At 39.1% G+C, this 21,336-nt stretch overlaps 1 protein-coding gene across 1 annotated transcript; it reads left to right on the plus strand.

The window, feature by feature from the left end:
- The first annotated feature begins 644 nt into the window (after positions 1-644).
- Positions 645-20,934, plus strand: myrf (myelin regulatory factor). Its single transcript, XM_062420870.1, has 27 exons — positions 645-717; positions 9,234-9,324; positions 9,466-9,738; positions 10,288-10,349; positions 11,714-11,933; positions 12,057-12,157; positions 12,327-12,441; positions 13,364-13,559; positions 13,668-13,744; positions 13,828-13,938; positions 14,036-14,141; positions 14,571-14,771; positions 15,051-15,159; positions 15,385-15,494; positions 15,576-15,736; positions 15,861-15,933; positions 16,028-16,110; positions 16,228-16,296; positions 16,408-16,491; positions 16,695-16,762; positions 16,901-16,975; positions 17,055-17,285; positions 17,459-17,552; positions 17,899-17,961; positions 18,551-18,656; positions 18,783-18,857; positions 18,952-20,934. The coding sequence occupies exons 1-27, from the start codon at positions 672-674 to the stop codon at positions 19,030-19,032; spliced, it is 3,081 nt and encodes a 1,026-aa protein (XP_062276854.1). The 5' UTR covers positions 645-671; the 3' UTR covers positions 19,033-20,934.
- The last annotated feature ends 402 nt before the right edge of the window (positions 20,935-21,336 follow it).

A 21,336-nucleotide genomic window follows, 5' to 3' on the forward strand; every position in this document is an offset into this window, starting at 1 on the left:
TAAGCAATAATTGAGAGTCACAGACAGACGCGTCATTTCACAGAAACGAGCTTTTTTTTTTTGGGTCCGGGGAAATTTGCAGCAGCCAGGCGCACATCCCTCACCTGCCTCAACTGCTCTCCTCCGACTCTGCTGCACACATCCTTTCTGAGAGGGAGAGGCAAGGGAGGAAGAGAATCAACCCAAGAGATTTGGGGATCAAGTTTACGCAATTTTTACGCACGAGGTTTTTATTTCTTTCGGATCGATTGTTTTTTTTTTTTTTTTTACCATCATGTTATTTTTTGCGAAGATAAACCAAAGATTATTATGTTGCTTATTGTGGGAGATGAAGTGAAGGTGCGCCTGAAGGGGATTTCTTCAGTGTTATTCTTCTGTGGATATTTTCTGGCACCTTAATTTCAGAAAATAGCTTTAAAAAAAAAAATTGTTAAAAAAGTTATATAGCCTACCGTCGCGTCATTGGCGGCCGTAAGAGACGTCAATCCAGCGCCAAGTTGCTCAACAGGAGAAAGACGCTCTCCAAGTGCTGGATTTATGTAGACTAAAACAAGAAGTCACAACGATTATAAGTGTGATCGTGATGTATATGTGAAGGTTTCCCCGATCCGAATTGATTTCGTTCGGACAAGGGGAGACTTTAATGGATTTTTTATGTGGGACCCGCTAGGATGGACGTGGTAGATGAAACAGAAGCGTTACAGAGATTTTTTGAAGGTAAGACTTCTCACTTTTTATTGTGTGTAGCTAATTAATACAGAGAAGTATGGCACCATAGAGTACAGAAGATGTAAAGTACATTAGATTGATTTTCTCACTTTCTCTTTTCACCTGGGAACAATTTCTTTAAGTAAAGAAGGGAAACCTACTTATTTTTTTAAATGACCAGTTACAGTTTTACCTGTTGTTCATATTGTCTCAGAGTCACAACGCCTATTAAACTGCTATAATGTACATGTTCATGACAGGTGGTTAACATCACTATCATAATAATATATCTGAAAGTGATATTATAAGACGTGTGGCTGTAAGGTATCTTAAATATTAATGTGCACATGCTTCTATTTTTCACTTAAAGTTCCCTCTTCATCTTATGCGAGCATGCTGGAGGGTTAACGGGTGCAGTGAGCAAAAGTGCTGGTGATGGGTAACAGATCAAGTTAAGCGGGGAATCCTAAGAAAAAAACGAGGTGGAGGAGGGTGGGATTGAGGGTTTGGAAGGGTGTAGGAATTCAAGTCAAGATAAATGGTGTGTTTTGCAAAGGTACTGTGGCACAGTGTGTGTGTTAGAGGCAGACATGAGCAATGTGATTTCAAACAGTGATATAGAGTTAATCATCGTGCACACAACCAAAAATGGAACAAACTTTCAGTTCAGAAAAGGACTAATTTACATTTATCCCCATAAATCAATTTGATGCAATGTTTTATACAATAAGTAAATAAAAGTAAATAACTGAGATTGTTAGTTGGTAAACCTTTCTTCCTCACATTCAAAAACAGTTTCACTGATCTACCAACCTGTTTAGTACGTGGTAGTTGCGTATGTTTGCAAACTTTCAGATCTTGACTGAAATAGGTTCAATTAATTAGTCAGAATTTAATAATATTCCTTTATATACTTTATGAACCTTATTCCGTCTGTCATATTCACACAATACATTTCATATATCACATGCACGACAGTCACATTTGCCACATGTTTAAAGAGTTATTCACTACACACACTCTGATTTACAGTTCACATCTTACTAATTAGAGTTTTTTCAAAGAAACTTAATGTCAAGTGTTCAGCAGAAGTCAAGTGCACATAAAAACACATACTGTGGTTTATGTATAATAAGTTATCTGTTGAAAGTTTTAACACTTTAATGTAGTATACACAACAGTGTTAACTTAAATATACACAGACATCCATGATTGTCAGAGGCTCCTTGCCATTCTGACAGGAATTTAGTGTGTTTACATTCTTGCTTTGGGAGTAAGAGAGATGTTCTTACTTTTGGCTTTATTTCAGAAAATCTTGCTTGGACTAAAATGTCAACTTGTCCACGAGAAGTATACAGAAGGTGCTGCCTTTGGACACTTTGTGCTGTCGTTTGCTAGATTTGGGGTTCGAGAGATTGGTAATGGTTTATTCACCAAACAGATGTGTTTTCTTCATGTTTTTCAACTTTTTCTTTTTCTTAACTAACCTTATAAAACCCTTACTTATATCTTTCTCAAATCATGGATTCAGGCCTTCGGGTAATCAACCTCGAGTTTAAATAGGTGGAAAAAAATGCAAAAATAAGTTGTTGACTTTATACCTACATATATATATATAATTATTATTAAATTAGTGTCTATGTTCTATCTTCAAAGAGACACACAAAAATACACACACACACACACACACACACAGCACTATAATGGATTTCAGCACTCTTAAACTGTGTTTTAATAGGATTAGTGAAATATGTATACATCCACACTAATGCACAGTGTACATTCCTGGCATAGCCCTGGTGGCTGTTAAAACACAATGAGGTGAGACTGGTGTTTCTCCTCAGTATTTGGCCTTTCCTGGGCTCTCGCTCTCTCTGACTCCATTAGAGTGACAGTGAGCAGACAGGGTGAGGAGGTGAGATAGTGCAGACTCAGGGTGGAGAGAGACTGGCCTGTTGAGAGAAACCCAACTAAAACCTCCACAGCCCCCACCAAAACTTGACCTTCTCATCTCTGACTCACTTAGACAACAATCGGCTCATACACTCACAGACTCATGTGTGCACATACAAAGGATAATGACATTTATTACTGTTGTGTTGGGTTACTTCAAGTAATGCCCCATCCTAAGTCAACTAAACACTTGATTAAATCGTAACCCACACTGCTGTACTGTGTGAACATTTTCAACAGGTCCTCAAGACAAAATGGGGTGGAACTAAAAAATGAATGTACAATGTTTTGGAGATTACTAAAGAAAAATGCTCACCCACAACTATTGTTTTTTGGCACCGCAATAAACACAGTCCATACTGTGCTTTGAGCTAAATGTTAACATTAAAACACGCAAACACGCTCATAATGAAAATGTTAATTGATCGTGTTTCACACTGTATAGACTTCAATGTTTTCAATGTCAGCTAATAAGAAGCTGATGCTGAAAAGATTGACATTAGTTTCACAGGTATTAAGTCAGAAATGGATCGAAAGATTTGGATCTGCTGGTGGCGCGAGACGTCATGATATGATTAGGATTCATCCTGAGGGGAACATGAATGTCTGCATGACATTTTATGGCAATCCATCCAATACTTGCATAGACATTTACTAAAAATCACAAACGTCAACCTCATGGTGGCACTACAGGTAAACTGAGGGGTTCACCAAAGTTAGTGGGATGCATCTCCTGGGAACTATAAATGTTTGTAAAAATATCTTGTGTCGATCTATGCAGTACATGTTGAGATATTTCAAAGGATACGTGAAAACTTTGACCTGCTGGTGGTGGTGCTAGATGAGGAGTTACCTGAATCACTGGGACACATCCTCTGGGTACAGTGAATATCAACTGTCCGGGCAATCTATCTAACATTTTATTTTATTTCACTTTGGACCTACCAACAGAAGATAATGTCATAAAACTTTATCTGCCAGAAATAAAACTTAGAGCATATTCACCCCCTAACCATCTGAATCTGGAGGTCTATCTATCCCGATCTTACTCCATACTCTCTGGAAAAGATAACTAGCTCATCGCTCATGTTACTAAATCAAAAATCCTATTAAGTCCCGCAGTACTCCCATAGCTGTGAATCATGGCTGGGAAGGCCGTCGTCCATCTTGGAAAGCCTGCACGAAACAACCGAACATTTGCCCTGATTTACGGGTTAAACAGCGAATTGCTGTTAGAGGAATGTATTGTCTTTGAGCAGCCAGGCTTAAGGTCTTACACATAGCTTTTATATTTCATTGTTATGCCTCCCTCCCATCAGCGCTGACTGCCAACTGAGTAATCCTCGGCCAGTGAATGTTATTTATAGTTAAATTGGAGTCCGTAAGATTCATCACTTTTTGTTTTCGTGTGTGTGTGTGTGCACATGTGTGCACATGTGTGTAATAATAATCTAAAGAAAAAATGGAAGCAATGTTGTTATAGAACAAAGTGGTGTGCAAAATCATGGTGTTATGGGATGTTTTGTCTGCATCCTGAATGTCATCCTGTACACTATTAGTCATGCAAAAGGTAATATATCACAAGCTCAGTCATAATTACTCCAAGTGCTTCGAATTGCTCTGTGTGTAAAATGTAGTCGTCAAAAATTAAAATACAGTTTTTATTATATATTTATATAAATCTACTCTTGATTTTCTTAATTCTGAGCAACATCAGTGTAATAAACCGATTTTTCTTCTTCCTGCTCTGTATCTTCTCATTCTTCTCCTTCATCTATATTCTTTTTTTCCTTCTTCTTTATCGTTTACATCTTCCTATTCTTCTTCCTCTGTATCTTATCTTCATTTTCTTCCTTGACATGTCCTTCCTCTTCTTCGTCTTCTTCTTTTTGCTTTGTCATTCTCCCGCCACTCTCTGTAACTCAGTCTTGCACTAGCCTATAAACTTAACCTCAATGTCTCGTTTTTTTTGTCCAGCCTCGTTGCTTGTCCCGGTCTCAGGCTTGTCACTCCTCTAATCTCCTGAGCCAGGTCCGCCGGTACGACCAGTGCTTGTATGCGACAAGGGCTGTGTGTGGTAGCCTGGTACAGCCCTTTCTCATGACTGGGGAATAATCCTCATTATAACACTTTCCTAGCCTTTCTCACACACATACACTATATGCACATAGGCATGCACGCACAGACACACACACACACACACACACACACACACACACACATACACATACACACACACACACACACACACACACACACACTTGTTGCGCTGATCTGCGACTCTCAGGTCTGCAGAAGAAAGTCTTTCAGCCCGACTAGAGAAACATGTGAAAAATAGAGAGGAATTGTTCTTCTCATCTTCTGTTTCAGGTGTTTTCTACTCAAGGACATCAACATGCTTTGGCTACGCGCAGGTACTCTGCCGCTCTGTCCACTCTTCCTCTCTTTAGATGTGATTTATTTTGGTCTCTACATGATGAGGAGTTTTCTGATCTTAATATCTCTGTCATAGCAAGTCTCCTCGCTCTTCTAAGCTATTTTTATCGGTAGCTTTGTCTTGTTAACGAATGGAGAAGATCTAGACCACATCTAGAACACTTTCTACTGTAGTTTTGACATTTTTCCTTTCACAATTTACCATTTGTGTCTGTATGTGTTTAATTGTACTTTGTGTGCTTAGATTGATGCATTTTCTACAACAGCTGAGAAATTGTCTGCTGGTGTACATGTGTATTAATTATCTTGATATTACTAACATACATCAAGTTTTTTGTACTTATTTTTTGGCATTTAGTCGCAACTTACCAGAAAACTGGGAGTTCAAAGTGCTATTGGGAAATACAGATAAACATAGAAACTTTGTAAACTCATATTTGCTTGAAAATGATCCATCTCAATCTGCGTAGGATTACAGGACTAACACTTTCTGCTGGCATATGTTAATTTAATGCAAGCACCTACGTGTTGTATAATATGTTGTTTGATCTGGCAAATATCAGTTTTCTTGTTTGCTGCAAAGTTTTTAAAGTTTAAATGTAATGTTTAAATGAGTATCCACTGACTGTACAGTATGTGTGTTGTGACTGTGCAGCCAAGTTCATTGTGGTCTAACTGTTTAATGATCAAATGGACTTTGTTCCTCTTTAGTAAGTTAGTCTGTGAGTTTAATTATTAACACATACATGCGCGAGCATGGACACTCTCATTTATAAACAAAAATCTGTGCAAAATTGAAATTAGAACAATTTTCTTTCAAAATTTCAATTACATTTTATGCTTTTTTTTATACCATTTATACAAAAAAGGTAAGGAAACGGAAACTATGTGCATTAGATTTAATGATATAAATCAAACCACATTTAATGTGTACTCACACACTCAGTCCTCTGTTTGTGTTCATTTTAGATTATTACTCTGCTGACAACCCAGGCATTGAAATGGTGGCATAACACACACACACACACACACACACACACACACGCCCATACATCGCCACCTCCCCCCCACTCACACTCACACTCACACTCACACACACAAACAAACAAACATGCACGCGTGTGCTCACGTACACACACACGCTCCTCTCAGCCCCTAATCTCTCAAAAGGCCAGTCTGTATCGAAGTTGCTCTGACAATCATTTCACTGTTCCTTGTTGAACACAGCTGGACAGAGGAAAACATAGAGGACAGGGAAACTTACACATCCAGCTCACAGCAACATCAACTTAACTGATTCAGTGATTTAGAAATTAAAGTTACTTAATTTTTGTTTCTGCTTGGTTGTACCAACACAGTAAAAGCAAAAGATGTAATGTTGGTAGATATTACGTAGTTAGTTAAATTTCCAGAAAAGAGAAAATAAAAATATCCGTTCTTTTATCAACGTGTTCAGCTTCAAACGTGAGACTTTAAAGAAATGTTACATAAACACACAAGTCCAGTCTTTAATTTTTGGCAAGGCTGCAACAGTGGGACCAGCCATATAAACGCAAATGTCCCTGACTGACTGAGTGATGAAGTTACATCATTGGTCAGCCAAATGCCGGCACTTCCCGTATCTGTTTCATACACGGTCCAGCCATATAAAAGGTTTTGACTTTGTCCTGTTGAGACAATTTGTAGGTTTGTTATGACTTGGACGTTTTTTGCCACAGTTTTTGTACGTCCTGTGTTTTTGTCTCACCAACAAAAAATTATTTATTCCCACAAGATGGTTTAATTCTGTACACTAACTCTATGAACAGTACACGTGTCGTTACACTCATGGTTATCTTATCCTCCACACAGTGATCAACTTTCCCAGCTGTATTTTTTCCATCAATTTAATTATTTTGAGTAATATAACTTAATACACCACATACTTAATACGAAGCTGCTGCCTATATATTAAGCAAAAGGCAGGTGGATAAAACAGTGGAGGCTGTGGCACTTCAGTGTGCAATTACAATGTAGTCTTATCTGATTGCAGAAAGTCTTAACTGTTAAGAGTAAATACTACTATTGTCGTACTGCTACTATTCTACTGCGATTTAATTTTGATTAATACATGAAGGTGTAGCAAGGTCTTACATATTTTTCATACCACAGTATAGTTAAGCGAAGTAAATTAAATAATTTAATTTCTGGTTTGGCTTGACTGTTATTTCCAGAATTTGACTCCAAATAGAGCGACCTATGTCTTACTTCACGCAATTTTAATTCACTCGCTGCCTATTACTTAAAGCTGAACTATACTTATAGTTTTCACATTTTCATCCTATGGTTTTGTGAGTGGTTATATAATAACTACCTCCAACATATTGAAAACATATCAAATGGACACAACTGAGTCTCGGAAGAGGACATACTCAGGATTTTTTTCAATCTAGTTTTTTGACTTCTCCCACTCTTGACTTGACCTCAGTTTAAAGCCCCATTTCATATGCTCTCTACAGTTTTTCTTTTAGCTTTCCATCCTTGAACATCAAACTTGTATTCTGTCTTTCTCGCCCCACTCACCTCTCCCTCTTTCACTCTATTTTCCGTTATCAGGCCTGCCAGCCTAGATTTACTGCTGTTTTGGGTGGGGTGTACATCTGGATTTTATTTAAGGGGAACCATCCTTGCTTTTCTCCCCTTGCACTGGCACGTATCAAGAGACATTAACCACCTGTTTCTATCCAGTGAAGAAAGCTAGTCAGTGTAAACATGCCAAATTTTTAGGTTTTCTCCGAAAACATGTTGTTAACGCGCGGATTGATAATGTTAACAACAACAAAATTAGGGGCATTTTTAATCTGGTTTGGTTTTTTGGGTTTGATGACTGATGAATGTTGTTGTGCTGGTATCAAACTGGGGCTTGCATTGTGAGATGGTACAGTTATTACTATTTTTATTGGTGGTGAATTGAATGTGTGGAGAGGGTTATGGTGGGATCTGTGGCATTAATATAAATTTGTGACATTTCTGTTGGATTTCTGACGAGGAGAGCAGCATTCGTTGAAGACAAAAACGGGGGAAAAAGGAGAATTCTTTTTCCAATGCTAACACAAAAATTCTTCACATTCCCCACTGAGTAGCTGCTTAATCTATCAAAGAGTGTGTGTGAGAGAGAAAAAAAGAAAAGAAAGACTAGGGTCGCCTGCCCACCCACTGTATACCAGGTCCTTACCCTCTCCTTCACCCCCACCGTCCTGCTCCCCAATCACATTCACATTGTTTCAAGTTAAAATTTAGGATGCAATGGGGTAGCATCAAAGAAAATTCATCACTTTCACATATGTAATATTTGAATAAATGGCTCTGTGTGTAATAGGAAAGCATCAGTTTATATTGAGTGATTTACTCTTCTCTAAATATATGCATTAAAAAGTGCTCGTTCTACATGTTGGTGTTTTAAAGATTAAGTGGGGTCATGAGTTTGGGATTTGTGAGGCTCTGGCTATCAAAGGGTGAAAATGACCCTGGGGTGAAGTAAGGGGAGCATGAAGAAATTATTAAATTATTAATTTAATTTATAATATATATATATATATATATATATATATATATATATATATATATATATATATATATATATATATATATATATATATATATATATATTATAATTTATATAATCTAAAATTATAAAAAGCGTTTTTTATTTTATGGAGAAAAAGGCAACTATGGTACAAAATAGTAACCGTCACCTGGAGTGATTCCAGTCTATATGTGTAACCACTTAGAATCATTAGTATGTTATCTGTAATGTTGACTACTAACATACTTTGAATGTTGGTCACTCCTGTAACCTTAATCTTAAGATTTTAAGTAAGCAAATCAGAGCTTTTCTTTTCACATGATCTTGACTATGTGATCAGCAAAAAAGATTAACATTTCCTAAATCAATGATTGAAACAGTGTTATAAAGTTGTGCGCAGAAAAAGCTATGAATAATTAACAAACTCAGCTCATAATATGTTCCTACATAAGTCTTACAGGGAAGCATTACGACATAAGCTCAGTGTGTGGAGTTGTTGAAAGATTCCCGTTGCTAATTCCCAGATGCTCTCCATCTCCCCTCCATGTTCCTGACCCTCCCTTTACCACAGGTCATGATATTATAAGTTCTCTGGAGCCAGCCAACATCGACACCAGTATCCTGGAAGAGTACATCAGCAAGGAGGACGATAGCACTGACATGTCAGTAGGGACTCCAAACCAACCCGACAACGTCAAAACAACATGCGCCAACAGTATCAGATCATGTTGTTACAAAGGAATTTGTTTTTTCTGATAACGCTAATCCCTTTTTTTCCTTCTTTTTTTTTTTCTTTCTCCCAGCTGTTTCTCAGAGGTCCACAGCACCCCAGGACCAAATTATTCATCTCCCCAGGCAGGAGTGTCCTCCTCTGGGGGGTTGGTGTGTGGTGTGAGCCCCCCTATTCCATTAAGGCAAGGAGCCCCTCCGCCTGGGCCCCCTAACTGTCAGAACGCCTACCCTCCAGGTCCATCTCTGGGCCTTCGACACAGCTACCCCTGCCTGGGACAGCAGCAGCACCAACAACACCAGCAGGCTCACGTCAAGCCTGAGCACAGGGGGCACTACGCTCCAGGGTGAGCAGGGTACTAAGGAGGTAGATTGACTGAGGTCAAGAAGGGGAAAATGTAGCAACATAGGAATGTTCAAGATATGTTACAGATCCTTCTTGTGACTCACATTTTAAACCTGGAATCAGGCAGCTAGTGGGAGGTGACGCAGTATTTTTTTCTTTTTTTTCTTTTTAGCAAGTAGCGAAACCAGACACACACCCTTACTACAGTCCATTATGCAATCAACTCTTGATTAGGCTTCATTTGTTCAAAGAAAGCGTTTTCTGGTGAAGAGGGGGAGGGAGACTGATAACAGGCAGAGCGAGAGAGTCAAATTACATCCTGCAAAAATAAAAAAAAATAAAAAATCCTGACGCACACAACCTCGTGTAAAGAACGTTTATACTAACACTGATCCCAAAGGAGACTTTCTCCTACTGTAGAAAATAAAGAATATACAAGAGAGAGGTTGCCACCTTCAAGCATGGTACTTCTTTAAAGATATATATAATTTTGACAATCTTATATTATAGTATTTGTGAATATAAGACCTATTGCCCTCTGTTTTTTTAGGACACTACCTGAGTCTCCTCCAGACTCCAGCTCAGAGCCATACTCTCCTCAGCAGGTGAATGGTAAGTAACACATATTTTTGTCCTATAACAAATTGAGATAAAGATTGGGAGAGAGCACACAAAAAGGGAGAATATAGCAAACAGAAATGGCACTTAAATCGGTAGACTGCACGTAGACAGTCACTGAATCAGAGGAAATCACTGAGGTATTCAAGGTGTGCATGGGTCACTGCAACATCTCTGCTCGGATCAATATCTGTAACTCATCACTTCAGTGCATTTAACAGAGCATAAAGACGAAGAGAAAATCTAGTTCATGTGCAAACAAATCTATATTAAGACACTGAGTGTAGCGTGTAACTGTTATTTATGTAAGGTTAGGTTCACACTTTTTCAAGACGGTGTTAAAACATCAGTCAGATGTCCATATGAACATTCAAAGAGGTTTTTCTTGCTATTATCATTCCTCATGTTCATACTGACCATGGGAAGATCCCCTTAAAATGTGGTTTCAATGTAAGTGACGGGGGACAAAATCCACAGTCCTTGTTTGTGCAAAAATGCATTTAAAAGTTTATTTGAAGCTAATATGAAGCATCAGCTGTCTGAGTTAGTCAAATAAAGTGGATATTTACCAAAGTAACTGTCTTTCAGTATAAAATTCCCTGGACAGTGTTCCCACACTGTAACAGAAAGAGGGAATTTTGTACTAAACAGACTGTAACTTTGAAAGATATCCTCTTGATTTGGCGTTTTTGGATGCCTGAAGGTTCATATAAGCTTCAGATAAACCTATTTCATGCATTTATGCTCAAAACAAGGACTTTTAATTTTATTCCTCATCACTTACACTGACAGCATTTTTGGAGGGGATCTTCTAATATCCATTATGAACAGGATCAACTATCACCGCAAGAAAAACCTCTTCTGTTAATTTGGGCATCTCACAATTGTTTTAAGACCAAATTGAAAAAATGTGAATCTATCATTTAATCTACAGTTTACATAATATATCTGGAAAGTAAATTGAATCTAAGTTTAAGTTCAATTTTCTGAATTCAGCTTTCTAAACTATCTTTCTAAATGCTTCATCAGAGAATGAACAAGTGTGTGTTTGATATGTTTCAACACTACAACAGTTCTCAAAGTCATTGTGTACCTCTTGCCACTCACACACCTGTGTTGGTCTTGCCCATTAGTAAAAAGGTGGAGTAGTGTTATCTTATGGGCATCTCTCCAATTTGAAACAATGGAAAATACCTTTAGCCAAGGTTGGAGGAAACAAACTGTAAACTGGCAAGATGAAATGCAAAACAGGCAAATTGATCCTGAAGAGAAAAGGCTGCGGTCTGTGTGCAATCAAATGTATTTGCAAATTAATTACAATGTGAACATTAGGCTCCACCCCTCCTTGTGCCTTTCAGATACTCACATGATCAGGACCATGACACCAGAGAACATGTGTCACATGACTCCGACGCCACCCCTCCCACACGGACACTATTCCAGCATGCATCGGGACATGTACCTGAAGCCTGAGCCCATGATATCACAGTATCCCATCGGTCCAGCCACAAGCGGTAGTGGCGACATGCAGCAGACACAGATGCTCCATCAGCTACTTCAGCATCCTCAGGGACAGGAGTGAGTCGTGAGAACATACAGGAGGGAGGGAAAAAAGGGTGGGAGGGGTGCACTGTCCAGTTTGTATGGAAGAGAAGAAATTATTGGAAGATTAGTAATGTATGTTTCCATTTCCTTACACAGTGGGATCCCTGTTCACCAGGCTAAGAAGAGGAAGCACTCAGACTCTCCCAACAGCACCCTCAATTCCCAAATCCTCACAGGTATCATCAAACAAGAACCAGGTAGGCAGGCATCTTTCTTCTCTTCCTCATCTCCTCTACCTCAAGCTCACCCGCTCTCATCTACCCTTTAACTCTCACACAGATAAAAGACTTTTGCAGGAAAGTTGTGGACATATTTCTCATTCATCGTTCTGGTCTTAAAGCTGATATTTCAAACTGTTTATCACAGGTTTAATGCAGGATGCAGACAACGCCTACTTGGACCCAAACTATCAGTGCATAAAGTGGCAACCTCACCAGCAGAACAAGTGGACACCACTTTATGATGCAAACTGCAAAGAGCTGTGGGTGGAATTTATTTTTGTACATCTTTACTTTGGAAATGACACATAGTTACTAAAATGAACTGAACGCACTACACAGAGATTAAAAAATGAAAGGAATCATAATTGGTTGAGAAGACAATTCAACAAAGTACTCAGTGAAGTTGGCCGTGGAATAGTAGGGTTGCAGAGGTCTACAAATTCCTCCGAGGTGAGCTGTGTGGGGGAGTGAACGAGTGCAGGGTTTCGGTTTAGAAAGACAACGTAAGAAGGGGGTAAAGGGAAAAATTAGTGTACACCTACTTGTGCTTTTGCACTGCCAAAATAGAAAGAAGTGTAGATAGGGAGGGAGGTTAAAATGAACTCGTGTGACCTTTCAGATATGTTATCAACACCACCTGGTTGCCCATCACAGCTTTAAGCGCACCACACCAACATAAGAGGAGACACGGTTTTCGTTTGTTTTAAAGTCTTTCAGAAGATCCTGGTCCTCTGTGTAGTGAAGCAATAACACCAAAACTGTTACCCAGGGGCCTCCAAGGTTTTATGCAGGGGGTCTCTACCATTGAGGAGAAGTTTATATCCATAAAAATGTTTATTTACATGAAAATATATTTGATTTTAAGTTGACAGCATGAGAGAATAATAGCAGTGTTAGTTTTTACTCTCTCCAAATTAGCTCATATGCGTTATAAAATTTGGGAATTTCCTTACCAAACTACGTAAATTACATTACATACTCGATCCACATTTGAATCTCTCTGAGGGCTTGGACCTAAAAAAATGTAGAATCCACTATAATGGAGTCAAGTCTCCCCCTGCTGATAAAAATGGCAAACGTCTACATTATGCAACATTTTTTACATGTCACACTTGAAAAATACAAGATTATATGTTTCCTATTTATATTATTCATACCTCGTAACCTTGTCTCTGTCTTTAGTCCGATGCCGACCTACCGTGTCGACGCTGACAAGGGCTTCAACTTCTCCCTGGCTGATGATGCTTTTGTCTGCCAGAAGAAGAACCATTTCCAGGTCACAGTGTACGTCGGCATGTTGGGCGATCCCAAGTACATAAAGACGAGTGACGGCCTGCAGCCCATCGACTGCTTTTATCTCAAACTCAACGGAGTAAAAGTGAGAGAAGGCAAAATGGTGAACATAGTGACAGATACAGTACTGACAAGATTGACCTATAGCTCTACAGGGTATTTAGTGAGTATTTTATTTTTCTCTTCATTGCAGGTGGAGGCTATGAACCAGTCCATCAGCGTGGAGCAGTCACAGTCTGACCGCAGCAAGAGACCCTTCAAGCCAGTGCTGTGAGTCTGAACACGTGTGTCCAAGCAGAAACAATATGAAGCTGTAGGAGAATGTTTTTGTGATGTGATTTTGCTTCTCCCAGGGTCACTCTACCCCCGGAGCAGGTCACAAAGGTCACAGTGGGGCGGCTCCACTTCAGCGAGACCACAGCAAATAACATGAGGAAGAAGGGCAAACCGAACCCCGACCAGAGGTGAAAGACCCACCATCACATGTAAACCTAAGTTGCAGTTTGGTGTCATCCAAAGCTCCAGTAGTCACAAACACTCCCGATATGTTTTTCCTCACAGGTATTTCATGCTTGTGGTGGCGCTGCATGCTCAGTCCCACAGTCAGACCTACACTGTGGCTGCTCAAGCGTCTGAGAGGATCATCGTCAGGGTAACGTCTGGCCATGTCTGTCTACCTCCTACAGCAATCATATCCCTTGTGAATGTGACACCTTTCTCTTCATCTTCTGTACACACCTTCTGCACTTCAAAGTCACAATTTTCAACATCTCCATTTCACCTTTCTTTCCTTTTATCTGCGTGACTGTGATCCTCATAGTTTAGGAGGTTCTAATTATGAATCATAATTGTAAAAGCTTAAGAACTACTGTATTAGAACATTTATTTTAAAGCTACCCAATCATTTCCTTGTTATTCTCCAGTCCAATGCTGTGTTCAGTAAATTCCAACAAATACTACTGTATGTAAACTGTGATTAAAATTTACATTTTATGCATTTGTTAGATTATTGCACTTATTCGGATCTTTTTTAGCATGTTGTTTTTATATATGAACAACAGTTTGTCTGTGCCTCTCCTCTGTCCCTCTGTCACAGGCGTCCAACCCAGGCCAGTTTGAAAGTGACAACGAGGTGCTGTGGCAGCGTGGCCAAATGCCTGACTCAGTCTACCACCACGGGAGAGTTGGCATCAACACTGACCGGCCGGACGAGGCCCTCGTCGTCCATGGCAACGTGAAGGTCATGGGCTCCCTGGTACACCCGTCTGACATCAGGGCCAAAGAAAATGTCCAGGAGGTCAGGATGACTCTCAGTGTGTATGTATATGGGTGTGTGTATGTGTGCGCGTGAATGTGTCATGCAATCTGTCAGTTTGTCATTTTTTGCCCCCCGTGCTTGTCATCATGAGTCATGTCATCCAAATGTCCGCACTCAGCATAGTTCGCTGATTGTGCAGTTTAACTTTGAGTTTAGTGTTTTGTCTCATCATTACATTTGATCCGAGCATTTCGTAACATCGTGTCCTCATCCCATCTGCATCTGCATGGGTGTCACTGTCATTCTGTCTGTGTGTAGGTGGACACCACAGACAATTTGAAACGGATTTCTCAGATGAGGCTGGTCCATTATCAATTCAAGCCAGAGTTTGCTGCCACCGTGGGCATAGAGACCACTGCAGAGACTGGTAACAAACTGTGCAACTTCAGAAATAACTCAAAAATTTAAATGTTTAGCTCCATCATCTCATTTCTTTGTACTCTATATATCACATTATCACCTTAATGTCTTAATATTTGGTCTGTCTTTTGCTGTACGTGAATTGTCATGCAACTGTTTGCTGTAGCTGTGCCGGTCTTCATTCTTTTGCTGCATTCTTTTTCACTTCAGTGCTTGTTTTCTCCTCCTGCAGGAGTGATCGCCCAAGAGGTCCAGCAAATCCTGCCTGAAGCAGTGAAGGAGAGCGGTGATGTGGTGTTCGCCAATGGAGAAACCATCCCCAACTTGTTAGTCGTCAACAAGGTAATGAACACACATGCACACACAGTACACACAGACAGTACTTTCAAACACACTAACAGCTTTCTCCCTCTGACTCCAAAGGACCGTATCTTCATGGAGAACGTGGGAGCGGTGAAGGAGTTGTGCAAGCTTACAGACAACCTAGAGACTCGTATAGATGAACTAGAGCGCTGGAGCCGCAAACTGGCCAAACTCCGACGTCTTGACAGCATAAAGAGCAGCGTGAGTGGAGGCACTGTCAGGTGAGAGCAGTACAGGTGTAGGTAGCTACACATTCAGACTTTGGAGGAGGTATTATACGCTGACAGAGAGAATCTTGTGTTAGCATTAAAAAATAAATTACATTTGTTAATTTTGTCCATGTAGCCAATCGGGGAGTTATTTTAGCAGGACAGGAAGCGGCCCGCTCAAGAAGAAGACAGTCAAACCTGGGAGCAAGGTCTGTGGATGCTGACATATTTAAAAAAAAACAAGTAGTAAGTTGGTGAGCAGCAGGATGAACATCTCTTATGTAATCTGTGTTTTTATTGCAGAATTCGCTTCCAGATCAAGGCTGCATCAGTCAGAGGTTCATGCAAGGGACCATCCTGGCACTTGTCATCGTCATGGCTTTCAGGTTAGACTGAGGACGAAAATGTTGGAGTGGGAGTGATTAATAAATGACAAACCTGCTTCATTTGTGTTCTATCAAGAAATGATGATGATGTATTGGATCATTATTTGTCCCCTCCAGTGTCATTTCCATGTCCGTCCTTTACGTACTGACTCTTCACCACAGAGGAGGCGCCACAGAGAAAGATGGGTATGTGTTTTTGTGCGAAACAGACACTTAAGTTTATAGTAAAATAAATCAATTTTCCATTTTTCTCTCTTTTTGATGTCTTTCTATATAATCTCTTCCTGCTTTCTGTAGCTATGTTTCTCCCTGTGTTGTCCACATCTCTTGGATGCCCGTCTTCACTGCCACTGTTACTTTCTGTCCACCTGTCTGCCCATGGTACGCTTTCAACACTTGTCTTTCTTGCTACTTCTCTGATCTGTTCTTTGAGTCTTATCTTTGATTGCTTAGTTGGGTGTTTCTTTTGCCCCGTCGGAAAGGAGGTCATGAGTCAAGCACTGTAAAGTTCATTAGCTTTTAAGTGTAGCATTATTTCAACTAAAGCTCCACTTTGACTTTATTGTGGCATTTGATTGATGCAGGTCCAGAGCTGCACTGGGATCCTCACGCAAAAGTCCATATACTCCACTGCCCACCACTGCTGCACCTGGTGAGTAAAGGTTCCTGCAAAGTGACCTGAAGGAACAAGCCTTTCTGTTTGGTAGTTTTGAAAATCACAGCTTTGTGAATAAAAGCATATTTCACTTCAAATTGATCCTGTCCTGTCATTGTTTTTTTAAACCTGCAGCTTGTTGTTCAACCACAGGCACAAACAACCAATCAGCTACAGTTCTGACATTAAATAACAACCAATCTACACCAGGTAAGAAAGTCACTCAGCAAAAATCTTTTGGTCAATTTTTATCCGAAGTATCGGTTGAATAATTATCTCTCTTCTCTAGATCTAAGCAGCCTGGTTCCCACACCAGGGACTATTAATAAGAAGGCCAAATCCAGGCTAAATGACAAGGATGCCCGCAATAGAAACCGTCTTAGTCACACCTCAGCGCCCTTGTACCTTGCCAAGGCCAAAAGGCCTGCGCCTACAGATCTGGACGGAGTGGGAGCTACCAACCGTCTGCCTGGGGGTCAGCAGCCAGTGCCACGCAGACAGCGCAGCGTACACACAAAGGGTAAATCCACAAACACAGCCCAGACTCAGTACTTTCTTCACACACATAATAGTCAGTATGCAAACACAGTAAAACCATTTGTTTGACCACAGCAAATAAAACGTGTCTACATGCTGTACAGTGGAATGCTACGAGTGCAGTTACTCATAATGCAGCTTTTCTTCATTTTGCAGGAGGAAAGTTGGCTCCCTCTCTGACTAGTCTACATATCGTGGAGACAAACCAAGAAATCACAGCACAAAGCTGTGCAACACCCGAAAGCTGCAGGTATATTCTGTTGCCATAGTCCTAAATCGACATTGTACACATTGAAGACAAATGAAAGGAAATCCAACATCAAGTGTCTTAATTAGATGGTGGAGAGCTCTGTCTAACACACTGGTCCTAAATCTCTCATACACTATAGGTGTTCAAATGGGTTGAGATCTAGTGACTGTGAAGGCCACAATTCACACAATTTTCTTATTTATCAAACCATTTGTATGTTAGCGTCTGCATTTGTTATTCCTTTCATTTGTCATCTGGCCGTATGTTTTTATTTCCTTTCACACAATTCAGAGTTTGAATTTAGGTTTTTGTATGCTGATGCTACTTTTCTTTATGGTGATTCTAGCTACACAATATCCCTCCAAGGAAAGAGAAATTCCTCCATCTCACAAATCACATTGCACATGACGTGAGTATACAAACATCATTCAATGATGAACACATTCTTAATTAGAGATGCACAATCCAACTTGTTTGCTTCCGATACTGACACCAGTACTCCTGATTTAAAATCTATAATGTACATCAAGATTAAATTACAGTCTTTATTGAAGATGACATGAATCCAGGGAGACTGTGGTCAGTAGTCAGCCATGACTGAATTGATAAACAAACAGTATCTAATATGATACCATGACCAAAAATCCAATCTACTTAATGGGGTCAGTATTGGGGCTATTATCATTACGTCACATGTAATCGGTGCATCCATAGTTTAAATATATATCATTTTTTCAAGGAAATTTCATTGAAAATCAACAACTGATTTTAAACTCAACAAAACAGACCAAAATGATAGTATTATACATTAATTTTCTTTTTCTCTCTCTGTTATATGGTTATTTCCTGAAATGTTTAAAAAATGAATAAGAAATTTATATGAAATAACAGAAAATCTTATCAATCTAACTGTCAATACGAATGATCAACAAATGATACTTTTTATAGGCCACATGGATATACTATACACTACATACTGCATATTCAATTAATTGCAGGTCCACGAACAGTGTGTTTGTACGAAAATGTGGAGCCACCAAGGGACGTTTGTGCCCCAACCACACAGAGATGGAGCTCTATGATGGACAAAGTACATCAACAAAGGTACATAATGTTACATTTATTCATGTAATCAAAATATATTTCCCTCTTTTTCTTCTGCAACTACTTATCGAATGCTGTTTCTTCTACTTATACAACTTGTTAACTGACTGTTTACTTTTCTCTAAGGGGACTCATCACCTGTGGTCAGTGCCTGTGCTGTCTTTCCAGGACGTCACCTATCACTTCCGTGTCTCCCTGTCTGTGAGTAAACTTTTTACATTAAGAATTATTGTGAGTAATGTCAGTGGGTGGAACGGATTAATCATTTTTATCTCCACATGCTTTTTATTGACAGAGTGAAGTGAGTTGCAACACGGAAGGAGAGACCTCATCATATTCAGACTACCATTTTCTCATTGAAAGCAGCTGTGTGTGAGTGGGAAGACGACGTGTCCCAGTGCCTTTACAATACACCACAATTCTCTTTTGGTGGTTTTCATTTGTGATGGGATTCGTCTCATTACTGTACATTATTTTTTAAAAGCGATTTATAAAGAACAAACTATATACCACTGTCCCCATTGTAATCCTCTCCATATGCATTAAGACATCTCTTTTTGCTGTGATCACTGGAGTTTTAAACACTGTTTAAGTTTGTTTTTTAATTATTTTTCACTGAAAATGTCAGTTTTAAATCACTGTAATTTGTTAACTGCTATTGTGAAAGTAACGTCCATGACTTTATAGCTTATATTACTGATCACTGTGTCTTCCATACTTAAGCCATAATTACTTCTTTTTATTTTTTTTTTTAGCAGAATTCAAGTTTCTAAATGAAGTCCAGGCTAGACAGATAGCCTGTAGATACTGTAGATGACACTGCACACATTTTTTTAGTTTTGTATATACACTGAATCCAGTGTCGACTGAACACAAAAACACTTTTTATACACTGGAGAGATCATTGGATTCTGCTATAGGCGTCTGTGAATGGTTGCTTACTCGCATTCAGATATACCTCAGTAGTCCACACTGGCAAAGCCTGCCCCTCAACAGTAACGCATTGTGTTCGAGGCTGAGCAAAAAACTCACTGAACAGAGAGGGAAATATTGTGCATTTGTATCTCTTCATCCAATGAAACATCAAATTGTTACATAAAACAAGTTATGCATACGCAGCCTATTACACAGATCCTCATCTTTAAGGAGTGATAATGATGATGCCTGTGTGGTAGTTTGCAGGGATACATTGGAAGAGCCCTGAGTCATACTGATTTCAGCAGATTCACTGGATGACATGCGATAAGACTGGATAAATAAACTAATCACTGGAAGTTAATGTATAGAAACACTGACAGCTCTTAGCATTTGGTAGTGCATTTACAACACTGTCCAACACTGACAATATTTCAAGAAACACTGGAATAGCTTACACTGTATGCAGTTAACTGGACAGAATGCTGGTATGGCAAAAAAAAGGCATACCATTTAAGGTGCATGCCCAATCATTTCTCTAAAAACGCTACATCTCAGCTCCGAGGCAACTCAAATGCTGCTTCGGAAAAGTCCATTTTAATGGCTTGATCATGAAGCTGAGATGGAGTTGCATTTATATAAACACACTGCAGAGGGTGGGGGGGGGGGGGGGGGGGTGGATAATATACACTGGATGCTCATGTATTTCTCTGGAAGTTTAAAAAAAATGTTTCCCTATGTCGATACAATTAAAAATCTGCAGAGTGATAACACCTTTAACATGTATGAATTGTATAATGTTTTTTTTCTGTTATCTTCTTTTGTTTTAAATGCTTACCCTCAAACACTGAACTTCATTTTGAATTCATATTCCACAGATTAGTATATCTTAAATCTAAAATCAATATTAAATAGGAAAAACAGCCATCAGACAGAAGCTTATCATAATGTGACACTATACAATGCTTTTAATATAATTACTATGACTTCAGTGGGTAGTGTACTATTTTAGCTTATTTATAATGCACCAGCTAGCGTAATGAAACCACTGTAGCACTTTTTGCACTGTATATATGAATTGCTTTTGCTCTATCCGGTGCACCCATCTGGTTTCAAATACTCTGGTAGAATTGCATTTACATGTAACTGTATAGCTTCCTTTTGTAAAAGACAAACGCTCATTTTTATTATCTGATGTGTTTTATCGTATTTTTATAGTTCTCATTGTTTTTGTTGTTGTTGTATTATCAATAATATATTAACTTTTAGCAATTGGAGCCCAGAAAATGATTGATAAGAATGAAAATACACAGACACAGAGACACATACATTTCTAATTTTACCACTATTTGTTAAATAAAAGCGCCATAACACTAAAACTTGTGGAGTACTTTAATATCACTACTTTTACTTTTTAGCCCATTTTGTCATTACATTTCGAAGCCTTTTGTCAAGAATATGCTGTAATACTATGAATGCATACAGTAAATAAATTTGTGATTGAATTTCCTGTTGTGTTGAATTGTCAATTTGCACCAAGTTGTTCATTTTGTCCAGCAGATGGCAGCCGAAGACTTACAGACTATTATCTGTCCTTGCCCTAATTTTGGCCTTTCAGGTAGCAGAATTTACACCCTTACATACAACAAGCAGCTGTAGAAGAAACACTCAGATCCTTAAGTAAAAGTACCACTACAGCAATGTAAAAATACTATTAAAAGTGAAACAAATAAAAGTACTGTATATTAAATCCTACTAAAGGTAC

The sequence above is a fragment of the Scomber scombrus genome, chromosome 6, assembly GCF_963691925.1.
Source record: "Scomber scombrus chromosome 6, fScoSco1.1, whole genome shotgun sequence".
Lineage (NCBI taxonomy): Eukaryota > Metazoa > Chordata > Actinopteri > Scombriformes > Scombridae > Scomber > Scomber scombrus.